Raw genomic sequence first — 15,753 nt, 5'->3', positions numbered from 1 at the left:
GTCTGTGGCAGTGGCGACACGTCATTCAGGGCAGGTTGCCTGTTTTGCATGTTATTTTGGCATTAATACGTGTCACATATCAGTTTGGAAACAATGTAATAAAAATAACTAAATTAATTACGTTAATAAAGCCTTCATACAAACATGGTCTCTTTTTTGCTTTCTTGAGTAAGACGGCTTCAAAATGCCTAGCTCAGTGCTTCCTGTGGTGGTGGGGCAGCCAGCGGAAAATTGCAAAGCTTAGGGCTTAGTAAGGTTCTCTAGTTGCGCTGTGATTGGCTTAGTGTTATGTCACTCATGGGGACACAACATCACTGCCAACTCTAAGGGTAGAGCTTGAAAATTCAAGACCCTTGGGTGCTGCCATAGAGTTACATTAGAAGTGCCAATCCAAGAAGGCTCAAGGTCAATGGCCACAGATAAAATGACATCAAATCACGTGATATCTACAGTAGCTTTCATCATCATGAATCAAGTCTACAATCTACTGGCAAATCTTGTTTAATCCTTGTAATATGAACAGAAATAATGAAGAGAAATTATAGATAAAACGTATCGGTGCTCATCGACCATTGGACATAAACATTACACAACACGTTGGAAATCACAAACTCAACAATGAGTGGTTTGGAAGGAATCAGTGGCTAACTGCAAGCATTGCCAAGAAATCACTAGCCTGCTATTCAGTGGAGTGGGTGTGTGGTGCCAATTCTTGGTTTAAGGGTCTCTTTTCCAAGCTTAAAATTATAAACATTCAACACTGGCCATGCTGTCTATCCAGCATGATTTATGCCCCACTCAAAACAACTGTTAACTCGGAACTGGGAAATCTGACATCAGTGAGTTCAAAACAACTGGGAACTCAGGACAAATCTAGCTCCAACTGGGAAAATACGTTTTGAACGGTCATCCAACTCTGAATTGCAAGTCGGGAACTCATGCCTCTTTCTAGAGCTACGACCTGAAGTTCACTGACGTCATCATGATTCAACCTTGTTTTTTTCCCGTGTTCCCAGTTGTCTTGAAAGTACCATAAATCCAGAGAATGCCAGAATTTGATGACAAAGTTTGACAAAATGTGCCCAAGGACAGCTGCGCCACCTTCCTGTTCAATTGAGCACAGCACAACAAGGTGAGTCCAAAAATGTATTGTATGCTGCTGCATAAATTATGTAATATGCCAGGGAGATATGTATATTGTAGCTAAGAAAGTAATACTAAGTGTATGTAGTGTAGTAAACTGTTGGTAGCCCATGTGCCTCACCCTAATAATTTGTTGTACTTTCCCCTCTTAATTTTGCCTACAGTTCTGACTTGGTGGTGCACATATAGCCTATAACCTGTTTTAGAGAAATATAATCATCGAATATTTTAAGAGCTTTCATTGTCTGCTTATATGCCCCCTTTATTTATCTTACGGTTCTGACTTGGTGTACGGGGAGAACACTAAGAATGGCCCATGTTCTGAATTATGTCGCTGTACATTTCAAAAGAGCTGAACAAATAGTTATATTGACTATGTCCGTCCTAGCTCGCTCATTAATGTCTTAATCGAAATTACGTATTGCCGCTTGTCATTCCCTTATGCCATATTTTGTACATCTCAATTGTCAGTAGAAACCACATTTGTTTAGGCAAGTCAGCAATATCAGCTATATATTTTTTTTAAAGGCAGTAAATGAGGCTGAATGAATTGTTTTGCTGCCAGACAAGGCTCCGCTGATAGCCAGCTGTAGCAGTGGTAAGGTGTTGAGACTGCTGTTGGGACACCTTTATGTAGGCCCTAACAGTTTGTGGGCACCGTTTGTCATCGCTATAGAGCAATTAATATATTGTTTAGTGTTGTGATGTGTTGTGGCTTTGCTGGCATGCATCCCCCCAGTAAAGTTTTTGTTAGCCCCACCAAGATTTACATGTTAAAATCACCACTGGTCTGTGGAGATGGAAATCCATACAGATACAGCAGTGCTGGAGGTTATTGGACCAAGTTATGCAAACAAAAAGATTTTATTAACAAAAAGATTACTACCATATTGATACTGGTTTAGTTTGTACCTCGTATGTAACTTAACCAACAATGGAATGTTGTGAGTGGGGCACATTTATCTTTTAGTAATTTTGCAGACTCTCTTATCCATAGCGACTTAAAGTAGACCTACTAGGACAAGAGTACTGCTATAATTTTATAGATTGATGGGAAGTGCTAGCTATAGTTGAAGGGTCTTCAAAAGAGGCTCTATAAATAATCCAGCAGTCTTTAGACCACTTCCTGTCTATGGAGCCCGTCATGACCATCTCCTGTCGTCTAGAGACCACAGGACCAGGAGAGGAGGAAGAGGTCAAGGGTCACCAAGGCTCATTAAGCACATCACAGATACTACTTCCTAGGAAACCGTATGTTATTGGAAAACAGGTGTTTTAGTTACAATTGAAGGAATAAGCACCATTAGTGACCTATGGGCAACATACAGTACTTGGTAACGTGCTGTGTAATAGGCTGAGGTAACGGTCAGTTGTATTGAGAGTGTAGTTTCTAGGGTGGAAAGGAAACAGCTTAGGAAACAGCTTAGGCCACTTCAGTCAAACCCCTCACATGACATTACATACATTGCAAATGTTTATAACTTTTAATAACATGCAAAAAAAGACACCACCCAACTTTGTGTTTGTATAAAAGATATTTACTTCAATTATCACACCTAGGGTGCTAGTGAATAATAATAATAATAACAATAATAATAACAATAATACATTGTGAGTTTCATACAGTGATATTGCTTCTCCATATTGTATAGGGACTGTCTTACAGTGCTGGGAACAGACTACATGACTTAAATGACCAAATAAAAAGGAACCAAACGAGAGAACAAACTGAAACTGGAAGAAGTTTCTTTTTTTCCTGTGAAGGTGGAGTCAACCTTTCATTGCCGATCATGAGGCCTAGAATTGCTTCATAGAAAAATAAATCAGCTGACAGCAACTAACTACACCTCTCTCTGGACTGAAGATGAAGGGGGGGGGAGCACTGTTTTTGCCAGTGACAGTGACACAAGAACTCTGCTAAAAGTAGTTTCCACCTGAGCTTTGAGAGACACAATTAGACCAGCTGAGATGGTGGGAGGGTTCCTCACTTCAAAAGCAGTCAGTAAAAAAAGAGAGGACACAAACTAAAAGGAATAAGGAAACTGCCTCCCTTAACTGCATAGGAGCCGCTCAACACTCCACACACACACACGCCATGTCATATGAATGCCAAAATGTTTTGCCCCACGTCAAGCTATAATTCATAAGTGAAGTGTTGGAGGAAAAGTGAATTGCGCTGAAACTCTTCAGTTGGAAGTACCAACTCTTCGTTGAGAATTACACTTTTTTGGTTGAAGGGATTTTTTTTATTTTGTAACATTATGGTAACTAACTTCAATGTGAAGTTTGGTTTAAAAAAACAAATCACATAACCTTCATAAGAAATTAAATTGCAAAAATCTATTTCTATGGAAGCGATATCTATACATCTCCAATCACACTCACATTTGCCAAAACAAGAGCTAAGCAATAAACCTTTCATTCAAGGTACTAAAAGGTCTCCTTAGCAGTGGAAAAAGAATCAAACAATATTTGGTATAAAATCTTGATTTTCTTTCACCCATTTACAAAGCAAAAGCAAACAAACAGGCTAAAACATGTTAGTCTCAATTATTTCAGAAAATCTACAGTGTCTTTTGAAACAGGCATTCTCAAGTTCTGTAACTGAACGACATTTGACCAACAACGTGACCTATGTGTAATCAGATAGTATATACACGGAATTGAAAGTCTACTGAGACAGCAACTTGACATTACAGTACGTAAACTGATAGTGAGATGGCTGCCTGACCAAACATCAGAAAGTTGGAGACCTCTGGCACTTTGAAGTTTGAGAGTCGGCCAAATTGACACCATCCAACCACTAACACATACACTCAGACTTCTTTCCATGCTTGATAAAAGTAGTGTCCTAGTTTCAAAATCATCAGCTGAAAAATAGACCTCTAAGGAAGGTTGCTTATAAACCTGGTAGGGTAGTAGTAAAGGGGAGGAGCCAAAACCATTGGCGAGTATAGCTAGCTTTGTTCTTAACACAATTAAGCCTTGTTCAGACTGCAGGCCTTGAAGCACAAATCAGTTTTGTTTTTCAAATCCGTTTTGGAATACTGACTGTCCAAACAGCAAGTAACAAGTGACCAAATTGGAAATGTGTATTCAGACAGCAGTCATTTGCTGACATGGCTACACTAGTAATGACAGGCGTGCACTGTGGTGTAGGCTGATTGGTGGCGGTGCTCCTGCTTCCTATCACTCAGAAGTAATGTAGCAAGCTAAGGTGACAACCTTCAAGTTGCTTTGAATGTTCAAAATCATTGTGTAAGAACAATTATAAAGCCTCAAAGGATAAGATGATCCAACTTTTAGTCACTTAGCTAGGTAGCTGTTTAGCTTTCTAGCACATTCACTAACAATGAACAAACTATTTCGCTACCATATGTTCTTGTCAAACTGGAAACAGAGTAGCTAGCAAGCAACAAGATATGCCAAATAACAGTCTTAAAAACCATTTGAGGGCAAATAAATCAGATTTGACTGTTCAGACACAAGCTGCATGGCCAGGAATCATATTTGTATCAGACTTCAAAGGTGGTTTGAAATGTGGATTGAAATATTTGATTCCATGTGCTTTTTGGCTGTTGAGACTGCAGGAAAAAGACCACATTCGAATCAGATATGCAAAAAAATGTGCTTTGAGTCAACTTCCAATGTGAACAAGGCTTTAGTCAATGAGAATCGATTTTATACGACAACATGAAAACAACGATCTTAGACTTAGATATAGCACATGGCCAAACAAAGGTGAACTGGACACAAACAAACTTGATGACTTCAGCAGTTTAGCAGGGATTTGTCCAGTTGCAAATTCATACAGTCCGTTGAGGCCTTGGGAGCATGTCAATGTGAGTATGGAGACATAGAGCTGAACTGAGGGAGGGGACTCCATAGACACTCAGCTTATACAAGTATGTGACTCCGCCACCACAACATCCTCTCATATGAATAGAAAGCAAACAAGGTAGCAGCAAAGGACTGTGGGTGATGTAGTTCTATCATGCTTCCTTCACTAAAGCTCTAAAAACACAGCTTTCAAAAAACACAATATTGGATGTCACTCTAAAGGGAGCAAATTTAGTTGTCCAAAGGCCCAAAACTACTGTAACACAACCAACCGTTAATCGATGTCAACATTTATTAAATAGTTTTTCATCGTAACTTATATGCCAACCACCACTGCGTTGGATGCAAAATGTCAATCAGCAGTCAATCAGTAATGCATAAAGTAATGTGTGACCGCACTTAGATAATCCAAATTCAGATTGAATATGACATTATTAATGCCGCCATTGTTGACCACTATTTTAGTCTCCATTTCCAATGTCACTGGCATCACAACTCTTTTAACATGGCGACTTCTGACTCTTCTCACAATCACAAGACTACTGTCCCTGGCTGACTTCTGAGACTTAACACAAGCAAAAAGATGAGAGCAAAAAATAAATGCATTAATGTTCAAATCAAATAAAACGGGAAGGCAAATCAAAAGCAAATAATTCCAGATTTCATCACACTTTTAGCAAACATCGTCAAAAACCTTTTGTCACTACCAGTGTCTGTTGACATTGAATAAGGAGAATCTAACAAAGCCTAAGGAGTGTATATACTATAAATAAAAGCAAGTATACATTGGGGCTAGTGATGTGCAATGGCATATGGTTCTGTAATGCATATGCTTCAATGAGAATCAAGGCATTGGTCTTCATGTTTACTGGGTTAACGTTTGTCTCACAAATAACATAAGGTTATGAAATAATTGGAGGGTCATAAGAGAAATGTGAATCCATGATACACAAACACCATGAGATTAGCGCTGGCTAACGCTAATACGTATGCAACGATCCTTGAAGTCAATCTTACAGTGTGAGGTTTTCGTAGTCCTGACATGGGGGGAAAAAACTAAGCTATGGACACATCAACCCTACAGAGAGAGAACTACCAATACTTTGACAGTAATAACAAAAAACAAACCCATAGTAATTCTTAACAACTTGCTATAAGGATATATATCTGTACAACTTTATATGACAGTGTATATAATATTGATAGCAATCTACTTTAGTTCTATAGAAAAATATTTGCAAAGGGCAAATTCCTGAAATTCATCCAAAAAAATCATATGGTTTCTGCAACAACCTATATTTTTCTTAACAACAGAAAAAGAATATGAAAACACAGAAGGGAACTGTAGCACAAAGAAACTGAACAAACACATGCAAAATGCCCTTTGTATAAACCAGTGTTGCTTTGGGTGCTTCCTCCAGGGTTCCACTGTGAAATCCAGTCCCCTAATTCTTTATGATACTCAGAATCTTACCCGTTCATTCAGAAAGCTACAGACAACTCTGTGTCTACAAATCTAACCAACACTTTAAGAAAACCTTTCCCTGTCAATTGCAGAAGTATACAGATGAACAGGAGCAGAAAAAAGAGGACCGACCTCTAGTTCTTGGACACCCAGTGCCTACAACATAAGCACTGTATTAACTGCGACTGATAAACATAGCCTGTTCTTTATGACGTCTATATGAACATGTGCTAGATAATAACTCAGAAAGGTAGTCAAGCCTGATTTGGTCCTCTTTCAATTGTATTGCTCATGTATTGGTGTGTGATATCGGTCCTTGTCTATGTTCTGTGCCGTTCTAGTCAGCATTATTTCCATGACCGTGGCCTCAAGGAGAATCGTGTCCTTGAATACTAAGGGTGCAATCCCTTGTTCAAGAAGGAGGAGTCTGACAAAGCAATGTCATGTGAACCTAACCTATAGCATGAGAAAAAAGAGGTGTGATACACATTAACAAGAAGCAATGACGTTCAGACGGTTTGAAAATAGGGAAAAGTTAAAAACTAATTCCACCACTTTGGTTTCTACTACAACCAGAATGACTTCCATTAGCTCAGAGTGCACAACCCCCCCTTTAAATGATTACGATTAAAAAATAATCCAAAACACATTGATCTATGAATTAATAGGGATAAAAATCAAATACATGCAATGTTCCAAAATGGCTGACAGCAGAACATGATTTGGGGAGAAAAAGTGAGAGAACTCGTGTTCAAATCTTGCATTAGCATCAAATGAGAAATGGAAAAATAAAATAAAATCCACAGAAATGTAACTCCAAGTCAAAAAGCACTGCCTGTCAGCTATCGCTATTGTCGCCTGTACTAACAGGGTATTAGCTGGGAACAGTTGACATCATGATAGCACAAGTTGACATGTTAGTAATAATATCAAACTGAAATCCCTCTGGGAGACTCACATACTGTTGATGAAATCCCTTTCACTAGTGCCTCTACCAGACACTCAAGCCTGCATCATTGTTAATGAGGGCCATACCGACTATCTGCATATGGACTTTTGATTGTGTACCTCCTACAGATCTGTGGCCTACAAGTCTGTATTGGCATCACCTCTGGAGGAGCCAGCCCAGGATTGCAGGCAGTCACAGAACTGGACCCCTTTTGTTCAACAGCAGTGGAGCATTTCCAGACAAAACAACATTGCTACAGACGTCAACAGCTGTGTTGAGGACACAGCATGTGGGAGACAAATCAAAATTATTGCTTGTTTCCATGTGGTGCCTGCACAAGACTTGGAGATCAGTGATGAAAAGTCTCATGAGAATGACGATGGGATGGGCGCAAGACTTCAGACCAAGAGACTCGGCCAGCTTACTGCATTCAGTTATGAGCAATCCTTAAAACAATATCAATACTTCGGTCACTTTAAGGCAAAGGCACTCCTATGAACTTAAGATAGTCCGGAGGAAAAGACTTGCAGACGATAAGTGCTAAGCTAAGATGTCTCTTTAATAGTGCTAAAACATCAACTCCTTTTTTGAAAGGTAATGTTTTTGGGTATGATCAATTTAAGCTTTACTTGCAGCCATTAAATGGAAAGACAATTATTTTAAACTTGTCGCAGTACTTGTGCTTTTATTCGAAGTTCAGTTGAACAGTATGACCAGCTGATAGGGACTGCTGTGATTGGCCAGACTGGCAGTGTGGCACTTGAGAGAGCGTACTTTGGAACCAGCCAGGACGAAGGGCTTCTGAACAGTGTGCTAACATCACTGCCCTCCAGAGGTGATCCAATCACCACCAGCTTTGCTGTAGGAGGGGCAGCTGAGCAGTAGGCATTCAGGATGCACTCTATAGAGCCAGGGTATGACGCAAGGATCAGACAGCCATATATTAAGTCCAATGTATTGTGCTCCAAATGTGCACAATTTGAAAAGTTGACAATCTCTTTCTTTGTTGATAATGTGACGTCTTTAAAGACTAAAATTACTGTAAAGTCAGAATAGGATAGAACATTTTTAACAGCATGCAATTCAACTTTTAAGGTAAATTGTGACAGTTTAATTGCCTTCCCCTTTTTAAGAGGTTGTTGGTCAGTAGTGCTTGTGCTTTACACACCTGTTTGTGTTATTGTTACGTATAAAAATGTCATTTGATAAGTTTTTGTTTTGTTTTAAGGAACTAAACCTATATTTAGCAAATAATAACTGCGGAAATAAACATCTTCTGAATAGTCCGTGTAAGTAGTACTAAGAGCTTCACAAACGTTTTAGATTTCAGCAAGCGCATCACAGTTTATAGTTCACTCCAGTTTTCTGATCCCTAGCCTTGTGCAGAGCCACATGTTGGTTAGGTTGTAGAGACAGGAAACCTCCCGGTCCTACAAATGAAGGCCAATAAACAGGAAATGCCAGTCACACTCTCTTGCTAGATCTAAGCCCATTTATAGCGATCCTATCAGTACCTCAGTTTATTGATCTCAAATAAAGCTGGAACATTTCAAAAATAAAATGCCAGATTCAGAGGTGATGCCAAAGGACAGCAGTTCCAGACATTCAGATGCTATTGGTTCTCGAGCCCCACCACAACTTCTGTCCTGTGCTGGGTTCAGTGATACACGGAAAATGTACAAAATAGAATGAGTCAACCTGATTTCAATTATGCTTGCTGAGGTGATCTATCTTCATGGAAAATACATACAAGTTAAAAAGAAGAAAAGAAAACTGCACAGACACATCACGAAAGGTGAATGCACCATAATGCTATCGATGACATCATCGGGTTGATCTCTCAATTGAGTTCAAACCATATAAATGACACTGTCAAAACATATTCAAATTTCACTAATATACATGTATAACAACTACATCTCGTACGTATAACCCAATACTGCCGGCAGTCTATCAGTCTAAAAACATAATTTTTTTTACATGACCCCTTATAGTCCCACACGATAATAACAACAACAATAATAATAATAATAATAATGTAAAACAAAAATCCAATAAGACATTAAAATGTAAAATACAGCCCCTATAAATAAGTAGAACAAAAAAAATTACCAAAAAAATCTTTGTTGAAGTGATCTACTGTGAGTCGTTAATATATGGCAATAAAGGAGACCTACTGTATTTGTGAGTCTGCTATGCCATAAGCGATAACTTAGAAAACAGCTTAGAAGAAAGAAAGGGTGGCAGTTGTGCACTCTATGTGTGCAGGCATGTACAAATCAAAGACGTATAAAACACGCACAGAGCCATACACACTTAGGGGTGTGTATGGCAGAGCAGGGCAGCTAGTCCTCGCTCACACCCTTACACCCCTTTCCTACAGTACGTGCATACATCATCACACACGTGCACGTCTACTTGCGTACACGTACGTGTGCTCTCACACACTCAAACACAGAGGGAGAGGCAGTGGGCGGGCAGGCACTGTGAGCTTGTGGCATAGGAGGAACGGGAGAGAAGGGAGAAGGTTGCGATCGACGTGTGCGAGGGGGTTTCTACTGTTCTACCATGTCTGGGAGAGGGAGGATGGGTTGAGGGTTGAGTATAAAATTAATGTCTTTGTTTCTTCCATTGACCCGTGTCAAGTGATCTTAACCTCTGAGATATATTCACGAGGCAAGCCAAGAGTTTCAGCTGAAGGTAAGAGGACTTGTTGAGACCAGTGGAGAATGGAGATGCTACGTAACAGTCCTGAATTGATCATAAAACTGTTCATATAAGGAAGAGAGCACATTAAGACTGGTGGAAGAATCAGCTCGACTTTAAAACAGAGATGACCAAATTGGATGGGGGATGTCACATCAACAGTAGTTTGGATAGAACTTTTGGTATTGGTTATTAAATAAGTAAAAATGTATCTTGAAATATCTCTACTAAGTACTGGTACATTTCACCTCTTGACCTCTGAGCAAACCAACATGACAGCCCGTGGAGCATATTTCTCAGAGGGGTATAAAGGAGGGACGTGTGACAGGTCGACCATGACTAGGTCAGTCCTGTAGCTCGTCGGTATGGGAACACACAAGCAGAGGAGAGTTGATCTCTTCCACCGACTCATAGTGCACCGCATGCAACAGGAACGGGGATTTCTTGTCTTTCTTTTTCTGTCTTTTGTTTTGACAATGTACATATATACATACAACCATAGGTAAAGAGTTGAGAGCAAAAGAGCCTGAAGCTTGGAATATACAGTAAAGTGAGCTGTGCATCTCCTGGCTTTTTCACCCAATGAAACGCAAGCCTCCCCGTCCTAGGGCCAGCCTGTGAAGTACAGCGGCCATCGGCTCCACTGCCCGCCCCGGTTCTGAGGTCTCAATAGTGTGGTTTTTGTGGTTAAAAAGCAGGTTCGTAACTTTTTGTTTTAAAAAATATCTAGACTGAAATATTTTTTTCTCCATTAACTTGTATACATTTAATTCTTTTTTTTCTCTTTTTTTCTTAATTCTCAAACCTGATTTTGGCCTAAAATTGAGTGTATTAAACAAACGCTCCCGGTGCCACCAAAATGGCGTCCCCGAAAGTCAGTTAAAGCTATGAAAGAAATGTGCACTACTTATCAAAGAGTTTCTAGATCACTCACGAGAAAGAACACTAAAAGTCAGCTACCACAAGATGTTTTCAGATTTTTCGTTTTTCCTTACATGACCGTTGCATTTTATGTTGTACGTTGAAAAATTGTGAATTAAAGTGATAATCTTTTTTCATCGTTCCTTTCAACAACTGATAAATCGTATGTTCACTTATCATTTTATCCTTCCCAAGTATTTAGGAATCGAAACTAGCATTGTTTAGAGTCGACCGACTGTGCAATCTCTTAGTGGCAACCAAATTGCTAAATACTTTTTTTTCTTTCTCAGAGGAGAAAAATAATTTTATAAAAATGTTGATTCCTTTCTCAATGGAGTCCATAGCATATTAAGAGTTCCAAAGCCATTACATGGCAACTTTTGGGGCACAGAGAAGAAGGTTGCTTGGGAAAGGGTTCTCCATGGTCCTTCTCTCCTGCAGACACAAATGTTTTAAATGCTTGGCTTTCCGTTTGACGATCCTTACAGATACCAAACAGCTGCAATGGAGTTATTAGGAGGAACCTCTTAGAAAACAGAGAAAAGAGAAAACATTGTAACATTTAGTCTGCTAGATGTTGTGAGAATTCACTGAGCGAAAAAGGTTAGAAAAACTTTGAGGTGGCGAATAAATCTCTCAAAGGGAAAGACACACACACACACACACACACACACACACACACACACACACACACACACACACACACACACACACACACACACACACACACACACACACACACACACACACACACAGAATTGCTTCTCGTGACATTTTCGTCCTGTGGAGTGAAGCTCCTTTGTGAGTAGCGCAAGTTTTTTGTCTCATTCGCACCTTCGGCCGGTGGTGTTAGGGACCTGTGTCCAGCAGGGCTGTTAAGTGCTTTATCTACAAACAAAACCAGGATGTTGCTGTCATTTCGCATCTCGAAACCCTCTTTGATATGAAAACTCGTAAAAGACACCAGTTCTTCTCTGGCAGTACTGCTCCAGGCTTGGCCTTGACTATGCAGTTAGGGCTCTAGAAAAATAGGAACTTTCCCCGGTAGCGTGAGCAGGGGGGACTGTATTAGAACTCCCACTCATGGGGCTCGTCTTTACTTGCGGCCTTCTCCAGACGGTGGATGATATTATTAAGGTTGGCGGCTTTCTTCTTGCGCAGGCTGTTGTCGCGGGGGTTGCGGGCAGCGGCGGTAGCAGCCAAGGACACAGAGGAAACATGGCTGATCTCGGGGAAGCTGAACAGGCTGCCGCTGGTACCTGCGGCGGTGCTGCCAGTGGCCAAGGTAGTTCCCTCGTCCCTGTGGTCGGACCCCCACTCGCCCTCTGAGGCTGGGTGGTGCTCGTGGCCGGGGCGTGTGCCCTCCACCGTGCCGTCCGACTCGGTGCCGTCACAGCTGTCGCCCTCGCTGGCCTTGCCCGCTCTGGTGGATGGGGAGACACCCTCACCGCCCTCACCTCGCTGGATTTCCTCAATGAACAGCTCCCGTCGGATACGAGACCTGGAGGTTAGAGAGAAAGAACCCCAACAACCCTCAGTCAGACACAGACACACAGCTGGGAGTCCCACGACAACACAGAAAAAAGCAAGAGTGACAAAAAAATATTTGGACCCAGGTCTGCATCCATTTCCAGCCTTCTCCCAGTTCCTCTCCACCCACCTATAGTTGTGGAACCAGTTGATGACGGTGCTAGTCTTGAGGTTGAGCTGTGACGCCAGCTCCTCAATGGTCTTGGGCGAGGGGTAGGGCTTCTGCTGATAGGCCCTCTTCAGGGCCTCCTTCTCCTCGGGGGCCAGCACCACACGAGCCTTCTTCAGGTGCTGCTGGGGGGGCTGTTGCTGGTGCAGGTGGTGGCCGAGGCCGTGCTGGGGGCTGCCCCCCTGGCTGAAGTCTCCCCCCGACAAGCCCCCACTGTCCGCCGTCTGGCTCTCGCTCACCGAGCTGTGGCGCCGCTTCATGTAGGCTGGCGGGGAGAGGAGAGACGGGAGGGGAAAGGGTTAAAAGGATGTGAGCCCTCTATAAAGAGACGGAAGGGTTAACTAAATCATGAGGATGCCATGTAGACTTGCTTGACAGGGCTGCACACAGGCCTGACAATGAAAAGATGTCATCTATAATTCTGCTTTAAATTCATACAAGCAACATGACACTGAAACTTTATCTGTCCACAGCAATTGAAATATAACAGCATTCCACTTCAACATACAACACATGTGGATGTGATCTTTTATAAGGCTCACAGGCAGATGCCATAGCTAAATACACTAATACAAGAAACACAAAAATCAAATGCATATATTACCACCAGGGGGCAGTATTACCACATAAATAATCAGGAGACGCTAATTCACTCACAAGACAACATGGGTGGTAAGGTTACCATAGAACCTGCACCTCTAACAACCCATCTTTTCCCTTACTTGATATGTTTAAACACGTTTACATGGCATGTGTGACACGGAAGTCACACAAGTCACATTATGGACCAAAAATAGAAACATGTTTTATTATATGGGTCATTCTTGAATTATGTGGCATTTGTATGGAGGACCAAACCTGCTATAATTACAATTAAATTAATCAATAAATACACATAAATAAATGAGCAAGGAAATACAAAAATGCTGACCATAATTCATAAATGTTTCTCTACATACAGTCAGGTCCATAACTATTGGCACCCTTGAAAAATGATGAGGAAAAAGATTATAAAATAAATAATACAAATACTGATCTATATTGTATGCTTCAATTTAAAAGAAAAATTATATTATTTTATATGAATACAATTTCTCAGAGAAAGAGATTTTGTTTAACAACGAAATAAATATAGGGGTAAAAATGATTGGCATCCCTGTTTTCAGTACTATTTTCTAAACTGTTTTATGAGATTGGAGAACACGTTGGGAAGGATATTAGACCATTTCTCTATACAGAATCTTTCCAGATCCTTGATATACTTTGTCTGCGCTTATGGACTGCCTTCTTCAATTCACACCACAGCTTTTCAATGGGGTTCAAGTCTGGAAACTGAGATGGCCATTGCAAAATGTTGATTTTGTGGTAAATTAACTATTTATTTGTGGATTTTGATTAGTGCTTGGGGTTATTGTCTTGCTGGAATATCCACTTGTAGCCAAGTGTCAGCCTCCTTGCAGTGGCAAGCAGGTTTTTGGATAAAATGTCCTGGAACTTAGTCAAGTTCATGATGCCGTTGACCTTAACAAGGGCCCCAGGTCCAGTGTAAGCAAATTAGCCCCATAACATCAAAGATCCACCACCATATTTTACAGTAGGTCAGGGCTGGGAGATATATCAAATTCATTTGAAGGTATGTTTCTGCGCAATATTCCAAATACCTGTATCGCAATAATGTATTTTTACATTTTTTTTTACGACCGTTTATGTCCGCTTGTTCTCACGTTGTCTTTTGGGTTTCGTGTCCTTCGCTCCTTCTGTGCTATATGCATTTTTCTGTTTACACCAGAGAACTGTATATAATGACAAGATGCACGTCTCCGCCCAATGGGAGACGTTGTTCCAAAGGCAGGCAGGCAGGGGAAAAGCTTAGGTCCAAAATAAGCCCATAGAAACACATTGGGCCTATTTTGGACAGTTTTTAGCGCTTCGCCTCTTCCTCTATGGTTTACACACACACACACACACACACACACACACACACACACACACACACACACACACACACACACACACACACACACACACACACACACACACACACACACACACACACACACACACACACACCCCCCCCCCCCGCCCCTCCCCCTCACAACAACAAAGATGAGAGATCCCTCCTTCCTCTCTGACAAGCAGTTTCCACTCACTATTTGCATTTGGGGGTTTGGTCCAACAGAATGGGTCATATGGACACCGAAACTCATTGAGACGTTATTTTACTGTAATAGAGGAGAAGTTAACCTTTCTAATGATACCCTTTTTATGTCTCAACTCCTCAAATTGTGCACAGAGCAGACACTACTAAAACAGGAGTATCAATGAACATTGATTCTGGAAAATGAATGCTGAGTTTGTTGAGCGCGGCAGTGGGGTACCAAGTACCGCTAGCAGCACTTTAGCCAAAGACTGTTATACTAGCTGTCTAGTTTGTGTTTTAGAAACGTGTAATAAGCATAAAACACAATTACATAAGGAATTGGCAACTCGCTCTCATTCTGAGAAATAAGGTAGGCCACTTGATTTCAACATCTGAACAGTGGACAGGCTAGCATGCTGTTTAAACAGTTAAACAGCTGTTCAAACAGTTGAAGGGTGTGTTCATAACAATTCATCTGTTCTGCCTTGTTAGCTAGCAAATAGATCCAAGTTGGCTAAACTTGAAATATAAAGATTAGCTGGCTACTCACTAGCACGCGTGCTTGTGCGTGAGAGATTATTTATGAGACCTGTGTTCATTTTCTATAATGCCTTCTACAAGTAGTTGTTCATTATTAGGCTATTAGGTTCGGGTTCATGGTTCGGGTTAAATTTCTAACAAAAAAGGGCATTTTCATAGACATACTTGAAAGACAGATCAGTGATTGCAAAAAAAACAGGTTAAACTATTTTGATAATATACTTAAATTATTAGTGGGTCTGGTGGAAGGCTTAAATTTGGCCTAGTTATAATTTCACAAGACCTGAATTCATTAAATGATTGCTGACCATTTGAAATGCAGTGTATATGACCTTTAATTGTAAAACAAT

At 40.8% G+C, this 15,753-nt stretch overlaps 1 protein-coding gene across 3 annotated transcripts in view; it reads right to left on the bottom strand.

Annotated features, from left to right (window-relative positions):
• Window positions 1-2,659: 2,659 nt before the first annotated feature.
• Window positions 2,660-15,753, bottom strand: part of LOC106603419 (homeobox protein cut-like 1) — a 221,878-nt gene continuing 208,784 nt past the window's right edge. For all 3 annotated transcript variants that reach the window (XM_045717150.2, XM_045717152.2, XM_045717151.2), the window contains 2 exons: window positions 12,685-12,988; window positions 2,660-12,525 (listed from right to left, as the gene is read on the bottom strand). In XM_045717150.2, coding sequence (XP_045573106.1) covers window positions 12,093-12,525; window positions 12,685-12,988 — 737 coding nt within the window. In that variant the 3' untranslated portion in view covers window positions 2,660-12,092. The remainder of the gene's footprint in view (window positions 12,526-12,684; window positions 12,989-15,753) is intronic.

Source organism: Salmo salar, chromosome 04, assembly GCF_965601325.2.
Source record: "Salmo salar chromosome 04, fSalSal1, whole genome shotgun sequence".
NCBI classification, from domain to species: Eukaryota; Metazoa; Chordata; class Actinopteri; order Salmoniformes; family Salmonidae; genus Salmo; species Salmo salar.
This window is presented reverse-complemented; position numbering and strand designations above follow the sequence as displayed.